This window comes from Vidua chalybeata, chromosome 10, assembly GCF_026979565.1.
Source record: "Vidua chalybeata isolate OUT-0048 chromosome 10, bVidCha1 merged haplotype, whole genome shotgun sequence".
NCBI classification, from domain to species: domain Eukaryota; kingdom Metazoa; phylum Chordata; class Aves; order Passeriformes; family Viduidae; genus Vidua; species Vidua chalybeata.
Genome location: NC_071539.1, coordinates 6908439 through 6918692, shown reverse-complemented (window position 1 = coordinate 6918692; position 10254 = coordinate 6908439). Strand labels below are relative to the sequence as shown.

Below are 10254 nucleotides of genomic sequence, written 5' to 3'. Positions count from 1 at the left end.
CTGGATTGCTGGAAAGAGGTATTAAGAATGACTACAGCAACAGATTTATTTCTTTACTGTTATTATTTTAAAGTTCTTGCTCAGCAGGTTCTGGCCATTGTCACAAACTACACAGGCCAGCTGAAGAGCTGATATCAGAGCAGCTATAGGAGAGAAAAGTGTGGCTGCATGATCAGCAAGGTTACCCACTGACTTACAAGTGGATGGCTGATCTTCAGCTGAAGAACTAGAACATTCCCACTGCCAGCCAATTAAAATACTACTGTTCACTTAAAAGGTCTAATTATTAAAGGTCACCAGTACTAAAGGGCATTTTAGGTACAAAACACTCTGGAGGTTAAATGCATAAAAGAAAGCTCACCTTTCAAACTCCCTTGTTTTGGTACATTCTTGGGCTCCTTTACTAATCACTATTAAGAAGTCTTGTGTTAAGACAAATGGCACACGCTCTCTTTTGTAACCAAATTTTTTCTTCTTGTGATCGAGGAAGTGTCCAAAGTCAATGTGAAACAGCTTGGAGAGACAGAAAGGTATTTTAAGATTAGTAATTCCTTGTTTAAATGAAGTCACAGTAAAATTGATCATTTACTTACAGTTCCAATAATTTTTTTTTTCCAAAACAAACTCACACCAAAGTGAGGATGACCTTAGGGTGTGATTTTAGAAAACATCTCTTACTTGTCCATCATCTTTGACCATGATGTTACTGTTGTGGCGATCACCAATGCCCAGGATAAAGGTGGCAACGCAGTAGCCAGCACAAGAACGTGTAAACAGGTCAATAGCTGCATCATACCTATTCCAACAAACAGGAGACACTTCCCTCAGACATTCTAATAACACAGACATGCACATTTTTCTTTTGCAAAAGAGCAAACAAGGACAGGTAAAAAAGAAAACAAAACCATAACCAGATGGACATAGTTATGGACATAATCTCCCACTTGATGAACTTTAGTTGTCTTGAAGTTTCAATCAAAAATAAGCATATGGCCAAGAAAAACAGGTGACAGGGAATCTTACATGTCTCCTTTGTTCTTGTCCTTGAGCCACTGGTGCAATGTGTGGCTGTTGAACTGCAGTGCTCCTTTTAAGCCTCCTTTACACTGAATCTGCATGATGGTGTGAGAGCTCCTCACGACCTCGATGAGTCCCACACAGTCACCAATTGACAAACAACCATAGGGCAACATCCTGGAAGACAAAGGTTCGTTGTTTTGTTGGGTTGTTTTTTTCTTCGTTTATAGAGAATGGTGGCAAGAGGTGGGAGAGGATGTACTCTTGCAGATTCCTCTATCTGGCTACTCTTTAAGACATGGGGAACTGTAACCATTCTGCAAACCATTCTCGGGCAAAGGCTTAATTCTGCCACTCATTACAGTACTGGAGACAAAACTGTGACCCATGAGAGATAACATAAACCAACAGGTCCTTTTGTCTAGATAAGGAAGTGAAAACTGGGGGTTTCTAGACAGTGCTCAGGCAGCTCCTTCGTTCCCACCTGAAAACGTACCACACAGCAAACACAAATTTGAAGGTGTAACCTGTCTAGGAACAGTTTACCAGAAGCAGAACAGTTTATCCTGAATGCCTTGCAGAAGCTGCTGCACCCACAGACTGTCTGAAGGTGGAAAAGCTCACGCAAACTGGGAAATGTCTCTGTGTGGACTGAAGTGAAGATACCAATTACAAAGAGTCACTGCTCAGCAGGGCTGAGGGTTTGGCACCTTGTTTAAAGCCAAACCTACAGACACAATCACTTGGCCACAGGGTGGCTACTGTGCCTTGGCTCTTGTATCCATTCCTTGTATGCAGCTCACTCAGACCCTTGAATTGAATTAGAATTAGAATTGAATTAGAATTAAGAATTAGAATTAAGTATTTTTCAAATATGATCTTGTGTTTATAAAATCCAGTAGTTTAGTTAACAAAAAAAAATGTCTATTTATAGCATTTGATTTATTACCCTTGGGAAGACAGAAGCAATCTCTGGGAACAAACCAATGCCAAAACCATTAAGATCAGCATTACTTGGGAATGACCTCTAATGCTTACCGAAGATCAAGACCCTGATTTTGCCAGATGTTTTCCATAATTCGAATTATCTGAAGTGTCAGCATATCCTGACGCAAGTCTGAAATAGTCAAACAGGTTAAATTTGCAAATTTTGTAACACCAGAATCTTTGGTTAGATCTTAGTTTCCTTTCTTCCCCAAAACTATGTCTAAGTATGTCTAAAGGTAATAAAGTTTGCATGGTTTTGTGCAGATTTTGTTCCCTCAGTAGAGAAAAGCAGGTTTTAAGTAGTAAAAAATGAATATAAAGTTGTCGTGGTGATTTTAAAAACATACACTAAAACCAGGACAATGGAATCACAGTTTACACATCTGTAATATCTTGAAGACATTTACAATTTAAAAGAACAAATATTAAATAGTATCGTGTTCCACCCTGCCAGACTGAGCACCTTAGGACATATAAAATTTGTACTTGACTGAGATAAATACTCATCTGTCTATGCTTAATTTTTCTGGAAAAGAAAATAGCTTTGCTCAGCTGATTTTTTTTTTAATGTATGTATTTTATAAGGTTATAAAAAACACTAAGTAAAAGGTTAGGAAAAGAGACAGGTATGTAGCTTTTGAATTACACTTATCTTTCCTTACCATCTCCATTTTTAAATATTATCTCATTGTTCTGAAATAACAATTCAGACATAATATCTGGGTTTTCCCAGTTCAACCACAGCGGCCTTTTTGCAGATGACATTATCCTGCACTCCTCAAGCCTAAAAGAGATAAGATTTCTATGAAATAGGCATAATTTGATCCTTATACCATATTTCTCTAATACTGCTAAGTTCTCCCTGTGTTGGTCAAACTCTGAACCAGCACCAAATCAAAGATGCAAAGATAACTGACCACTTTCACTTCCAGACTCAAACTTAAATTAGTAAATGCTATGTTAACCGTTTGCTAAGACCAACAGAAGGGTTGTGTTGTAAGGGAATATTGTAAATATTCCTTTGGCAGTATGAGCTCCTGACAACTGGAAAAAGGACTGAAGTTCCTGGCACCTTAAATGAACAACTGAAGGTCACGTTGTTCCCTGGTTTGTTAAACCATTAGATTGAAATTACTCTACTCTTTATGGATTACTCTGCTACAAATTCTATTCAGTGCACTTTGGAGATACTTACTAAGTTAACAACCTCAACACTGTTATTGTTACCATTACTAAACATTTACTTAAGCATCTAGATAAACTTCAAAAGTGAATACAATACCGAAGGTTTCCCAGTTGATGGGCAGGATTAAGAGGAGAGATAAAACCTTGCAAGGCATCCATGAAATCTGGCCGTCTCATTTGTTCAACAAGAAACTTCATCTGCACCTGATCAATAAGCACATTCAAGTCTTGAGAACACTATTAACATGTAAATTAAGGTATCAGATTTTAGCTTTGGTTTTCAAGCATGGTTTTGCACAGTTCTAATCTAAGTACAGCTCAGCTACATAGTACACAAATTGAAACCTTTAACTTTAGTTCTATTGCCTTGAGAGTTAGACAATGGCATTGCACAGAAAATACTGCAGCTCCCCAGGAAACATAGCACCTACTGAAATTAGCATTAACACTTTCCTCCCTGATCAAATAGAACAGTTCTAAGTATTTCCTGTGACTCAATAGCAGCACTTTTGATATAAGGACAGCTTTTGATACCTTCTGGGTCTCATCCTTTTTTTCCTGCTTGAGAATATCTGTGAGGTTAATCAACTTCTCCATGGCCTCCACCTGCCTGCTCAGGTGCTTCAGGTACATTCCACACGCTCGACAGTAGGACTCCAGAAGTAAACCAAACCTCTGACTGACAGTTTTGTTGTGCATTTCAGACCTACACACAGGGAGGAAGAACAGTTACAGCTTAGAGACAAGACCACTTAGAGGTGCCAAAAATGAAGCTGTACTTGTGACATCTTTATAGAGTCCTAAAATACATCCCCTCAAACAATCCCCTCCCTTATCCTTGATGACACCGAGGCAAGTAGAAAACTGAGAGTACAGCAAAGATGCCTTGCTTCTATTTCTGGTCTGATTACACCAGCTTAGAACAGAATTTTTAGGTGACCTCTAGATACAACCCAATATGTTGCAGATTGAGCTATCAAGCTCTATAAGAAGCCTTTAATAAGGAAGTAAAAATAAAGTTTTTACTAGTCTTTTTCAAAGCTTTACCTTGTTGAATTGGGTGGCTTTCGTTAGGTCTCATATATTTGTAAAGTTTTCTGGAAAAATTGATGGGGCATCAGGCAGCTAACAATATGGGAGGCTTTCAGCAGTCTCAGACTACCTTGTTTTCAGAATAAACATCATTAGATAAAAAGAAGTACATATCCAAGTACTATTAAGTAGCTTTTGAAACTGCAAGGCATGATTTCTGTCACCAAACTATGTATTCAAACTCTTAACCAGTATAACCCAATCTTTATTTCAAGTGGTAATGTTTTTCTAAGAAAGGACATTTAGTATGTCAAACCTTTAGAACAACTAATAATTTACAGCTAATAGGAAGCCCACCACCCCTTAACATGATAATAAGCTTACTTTAAATGCCAAAAGAAGAAGTGTCCTATCCTTTGATTGGTCAGTGCCTTCTTGAGTAAAAATCTCACAAGCTGATTATCTAAATACTGCTCATATTTCAGGACCTAGTTAAGGATAAAGAGAAAATAAAAAAAAAAACAGATGCAGTTATTATTTCTATGAACAATATACAGATTAAAGGCAGTTAAATAAAAAGCCATCTATGTTTTACTTTTTTTTTCTGGAATGACTGATCTTGGTATTAATATTTGCATGTGTTAGGCTTTGAACAATATATGCCAACTGTTCACTGGCTGCCTCTATTTCAGGAACTTACCATCTGATGCTTGCTTTACTGTTACCAAATATTTTAGCCTCAACTTGCTCAAAATTTTGAGAAGATGCTTCTTCTCATCCTTTCCCATATGTTAGGACAGCTGAAATAGCTGCCTGTTCCAGTTGGTGGAACAGTTTTGTATCTCTGCAGAATGCTGGCATTTAAGCACCAACAAGCAAAACCACAGCACTACAGAAAAATTAACATTTCATCTCCTCCTAAAAAATCCACAAAGCAAACACACTTTTGATGACCTCTTTTTCACAACAACTTAACTTTTGCTGTGTTTTAAGCCTCTGTGATCACTGTATATAAACAAGACAACAAACATGCCAAAATATGCTCAGTACCTGTACCAGCTGGATTAGGTACTGAGACAGTTTGTCATCGGTCAGGGACTTCTCCAGACACCGAACTGCAAAAGCTCGCACCATGGGGTCTGGGTAATTGCAGTCCAGCAGCTCCATGGCCTGCTCTGGTTTGATTGAGGGCCAGTCCTTTACCAAGCAGTACATCTGTGGGCAAGAAGAACAAGCACCTTACGCCTTTGCACTGGTCAGGAAGAAGCTGTAACACACAGCCATTAGAAGGCATTGTCAGACACAAACTACATCTGAGTAGAAGCTGTTTAATTGCTGCTCCTCTCAATCAACAATCTGGTATTAGTTGCCAGTTGACTTTGTTGTTTTATCCACTCTAAAAAGACTGAAAACAAAGCCTCACATTTAACTGTAATTGACAAGTTGGCAACATAAGAGGGATTCAAGTAATGCCAGCAAGAGGAAATCTTCAGACTGAGCTAAAGATCAAGAACTATGGACCAGAGACACCTGTCAATCATAGTGGCAACTCCAACTATTCATTCAATGTCTCATGCACACATAATAAGCTTTTAACTTCCAGAAATTTTCTTTAAAATAGCATATTTTAAAGCTTCTTCAAAATCTAACACTTCTTCAGTGCTTTATGTTACCTGGGCCACTTCATCTCTAGAATTCCACTTGACAGACAAAAGTAATTTGGGTAGAATTTCTGGAGTATTCACGCAATAGTGTCTGCAAAAGAGGAAAAAGAAAAGTTGCATGTACTAAACAACACTTTTGCTTTGATAACCATCAACTATATGTCCCTATAGCCTTGCACCTTTTTCTTCCTTTGTAAGCAAGGTGCTGTCAGGATCCATCCATGCAGGTAAAACTGCAGTAATAAGGAAAATGGGAGCTCATTCAACAACTTACTTTTTTCCACAGGATTATAACCAAACCACACAATGCAGAATGCTTTACAAGCCTTGTCTAAAACACCAACTCCTCAGCATGGAAGAAAAGGAAACAAAACCCATGACAAATTTGGAATGAATGGGGTGAAGTTTGCTTATGCCAAGAAGGTTTTTTTCTTTGGTTTGGTTTTTGATTTGCAATACCTGTGTCTCCAGAGGAAGTCCTTCTCTTGCTCAGTGATTTCAGACAAAGGGTCTCGGGTACAAATGGCTCGCAGTTGCTCCTTGTCACTCTCTGTTAATTCACTATCCCGAGCTATTCTGTTACTCTGCAGAGACAGTGGCACTTTAGCCCTCCACACAACTTCTAGTGCCAAACCACACACATAAAATACAGTATTTGAACAGCACAGCAACCACTGTGTCATGCAATACTATCTTGCTGTATCCACTTGTTAAAACTGGAAGCTCAAAAATTAGAAAGAAGATGAAAGACTAGGCCCTTTGATCTCCACAACTGCTTTTAGTCACTGCTGGCACAAGAGGAGGCACATTTCAACTAAATCAGCTGTGAGAAGAAATAGCAGCAGTTGACATCTGATGAATGACACAATGCAGCACAAAGTGAGACTAATAATTTCTGACCCCAGCTTGGGATTGCTGAGAACTGTTAAAAGGAGTGAAAAGGATTTGGAACTGAAAAAGCAGAACATGTGGTATGAAAACAGGTAAATAAGGGGTAGAATGCTGTAGGAATGCCTGAGTAACAGGAGGATGGAAAATATTAAATCACAATCAGTGTAAGACATTCCCCAAAGAGCAGAGAAAACAGAACTGCTACAAGCAGAAATTAACTTCGTTGTCAGTGAAGTGAGTTTATCCTCCTCACCATTTTTTTCTTTGTGCCAGACAGAACAAAACAACGAGCTGAGAGTACAGAAGCCCAGGTAAGAGGCTGGGGAATGTTATTTACCAAGAAGACAACTGTCCTTTAAGCATTTATTAAGACCCTGCTCAGTCGCAGCATAAAGAGCAGAAATGCTACTCTATGATGGACATCCTGCTGAGTATCAAGAGAAATCCAATGCCCACAGCCTGTCGTTCAGGATACACTAGGACAGGAATGCTGCAAACACCCCCAGAATTCCCACTCTGGAAGCTCCCTCCACCTCCATGCTCTCTGGCACAGCCAAACTCCCACCACAGAGCTCTTCATACAGAGCACAGAGCTCCTTGGGCAAATCCAAGGCTTTGAACCAGCCTCCAGAAGAAAATGTGAAACACACCAACCAATTTCACAGCCTTGGCTTTAAATAAGGAGCATTTTTAGCTTTACTGCTTTTCTGTTTTTACTTCTTTTCATCATCCAAAAAAGTGCTTTGAAGAAAGCTCCAAACCTCACCAAAAAGCCAATTGTAATGCACAAGCTCTGTTTGTGGAAAAAGTGAGATAAAGGACTACACCCATGTGTATGTCAATCAATTCCCTCAAAATTCCCTGTGCTTGTGGTCATAACTACCCCATAAAACAGACAGGAAAGAGTTCTAAGCACCTTTGAGTTACACAGGAAAGCCTAAGTACAACCATGAAACTGCAACAAAGAAAAACAGTATAATTGAAGGACAATTGCAACTTTTAAAAAGTTAAACTAAGTAGTTTAACACCCGAATTAGTGATACAAAAATGTCAAAAACACTGTAAAACAGTTTTTCTTTGGGGTGTTTTGGTTGGTCAGTGAAACATTAGGGCACTTTACTGGTAATACAAAGAAAGGAGAATATATTGCCCATTTTACCAAACAGACAACAAAATTTTGATTTTTTGATTTTACAATAAATGAGGATGTAAAAAAAGAAGTTTTGTCACTGATACACTGGGTAAAATAAAGTAGTAAATAATACTTTCATATTTGAATAGCTAATCCTGGAGGGGGAGTTTGCCTTACCTGCCCTGCGTAGCTGTAGTTGAATCCCAGTTCCCGTGAAATTGTCCAATTTGCATGTTCTTCAATCACTGTCATATCTGGAAACTTTACAGGGTTGCTAAACCAATCAAATTCCAGCTCTAAGCATGGAGTTTCCTACGTCAAGGGAATTCAAATTACTTTTCTGCTGAATGATAGCAACTAGAATAAAGCATATTTTGAAAATGCACTCTTAAGGGGGAAGCTGGCATGCAAATACCTTATTTGGATTTGATCCAGTAACACCAATAGGATTCAACAAATCCTCCAGCCCATGAGGTACTGCCCAAAGATTCAAAGCCATTTTCCCAGATACCAGAGTGTCTGTGTAATCGAACATGTTTATATTTCCCCAAGCCAATGGACAGTGCTCCTTAAAGAGATCAAAATATGATTTTTTTCAGTATCATCTATGGATTACTGCAGAGCGAGTCAGGAGAAATAACATTTTCACCCCAGATCAAGTTGTTACATTCTCAGATTAGCAGAAAGCAAGTTGTGGAAGCTTTACCATGTTTTTCTAGGAATGGCTGTCATGGCAGCCCTTTAACAAACTGATACTAAATTAATTCTAAATACATGCACGTATCTTCCTCACACCAGACTAAGTCAGGATGATGGAAAAAGCTTTTCTGACAAAGAGATTTTTTACCAAGTCCTGTAGTGACAGGACAAGAGGCAGCAGTTTTAAACTTGAGGCTGGTATTTCTAGACTGGACAAAGGAAATATGTATTTTTATGATAAGGGTAGTCAGACACTGGCACCAGTTGCCCAGAGAAGCTGTGGCTGCCCCACTCCTGGAAGTGTTCAATGCCAGGTTGGATGGGGCTTTGAGCAACCTGGGATAGTGGAAGGGGGATGGAACTGAATGACCTTTAAGGATCCCTTCTAACCCAAATGATTCTGTAAGGTATCATTCTGTAAGGCTCATAGACAAACATCCTATATATTACCTGTGACACACACTCAAACCCAATGTAGTGATGCTGCTGGCTAAAAATTAAATGTTGCATGTAGATTATTCAAAAATACTATTTGGTATCTCGCATTAAATGCTAAAGGAACACAGAATTTCTTTACTTGAAAATTCAAGTTTAAAGGTACAAATATTGTCTTTTAAAAATAAATACATTAGCAACATGGGTTTTGAAAATTAATTTTAAAAGCACTTCCACCTCAAAACACTAACACTGGTCTTTGTGTCTGGCAATGCAGTATAGGTATGAGTTACAGTGCTGAATTGGTAAGCTTTCTTCTTTGTTGTTTAATTTCCAAACACAAAAAAAAACCCACAAGGAAAGAAACACCCGTATTTTAATCAGATTCAAATCAAACATTGCACTAAGACTCATTGCCAGGACAGCATTTACCAAATATCTTCCCAAACTTGATTTAAGTAGCTTTGGCTCATTAGTGCAATACATCCATGAGGTGTTTTACCTCCTTAGCACCCTTCCTGCCTTTAACAGAGCAGATGGAAAGGCAGAGCCGAGCAGCACGTGGGAGATCAGGAATGTACATGTCATACAGCAGCCACTCATTCCATCTGCAGGATTCAAAAGGCAGAATTAAACCAGGTTAAAGGAGACATCATTCACTCAACCAAAAGGCATTTGTTATATTCCTAAACTGTGTATTTGCATACAGAGCATACTTTGTTACTGAAAAAGAGTCCCCACATATGCATTTGACCATATTCACCGCTTTTGGGAATAGCCTTCTAGCCCCAACACTGTTTAAAAAGCCATGTTCAGTTCAGTTCCTGCAACCTAAAGATAATGGATTTGCATATATGCTACACTGATGTAAGGTTTAGCTTGTGAAAGAGTTTTCCCTTCAGGGAAAAAGGCAACTGGGAAAAATAGCTTTCAAAACCAAACTAAACTTCAACTGCTGGAACATAAAAAGATATCTGCAAGATGGGGATAGAACATGGAAACCCAAAGCAATATTCCCAAGTCAAATATTTTTCTATTTACTATAGTAATAATAGCACAGATTGGTTCTACTGGAATAGTTTGTTTTCATGAACTTCTCTAAGCAGAATTTAGCTCTCAGTTGGTAGAACTGTGCTTTTGAAGAGGAACTTCTGATCCAGTTTCTTCTCCTAAGCAGATTGTCATACAGAATTTTCTGTATTTTCAAGGATG

General features: G+C 38.5%; 1 protein-coding gene across 5 annotated transcripts in view; it reads right to left on the bottom strand.

Annotated features, from left to right (window-relative positions):
• Positions 1 to 10254, bottom strand: part of PIK3CA (phosphatidylinositol-4,5-bisphosphate 3-kinase catalytic subunit alpha) — a 35746-nt gene that overhangs the window by 8553 nt on the left and 16939 nt on the right. For all 5 annotated transcript variants that reach the window (XM_053951993.1, XM_053951988.1, XM_053951990.1 and 2 more), the window contains 14 exons: positions 9545 to 9650; positions 8324 to 8476; positions 8086 to 8220; positions 6345 to 6469; positions 5895 to 5976; positions 5272 to 5436; positions 4606 to 4709; positions 3724 to 3895; positions 3287 to 3393; positions 2667 to 2788; positions 2056 to 2134; positions 1024 to 1194; positions 679 to 796; positions 362 to 513 (listed from right to left, as the gene is read on the bottom strand). In XM_053951993.1, coding sequence (XP_053807968.1) covers positions 362 to 513; positions 679 to 796; positions 1024 to 1194; positions 2056 to 2134; positions 2667 to 2788; positions 3287 to 3393; positions 3724 to 3895; positions 4606 to 4709; positions 5272 to 5436; positions 5895 to 5976; positions 6345 to 6469; positions 8086 to 8220; positions 8324 to 8476; positions 9545 to 9650 — 1791 coding nt within the window. The remainder of the gene's footprint in view (positions 1 to 361; positions 514 to 678; positions 797 to 1023; positions 1195 to 2055; positions 2135 to 2666; positions 2789 to 3286; positions 3394 to 3723; positions 3896 to 4605; positions 4710 to 5271; positions 5437 to 5894; positions 5977 to 6344; positions 6470 to 8085; positions 8221 to 8323; positions 8477 to 9544; positions 9651 to 10254) is intronic.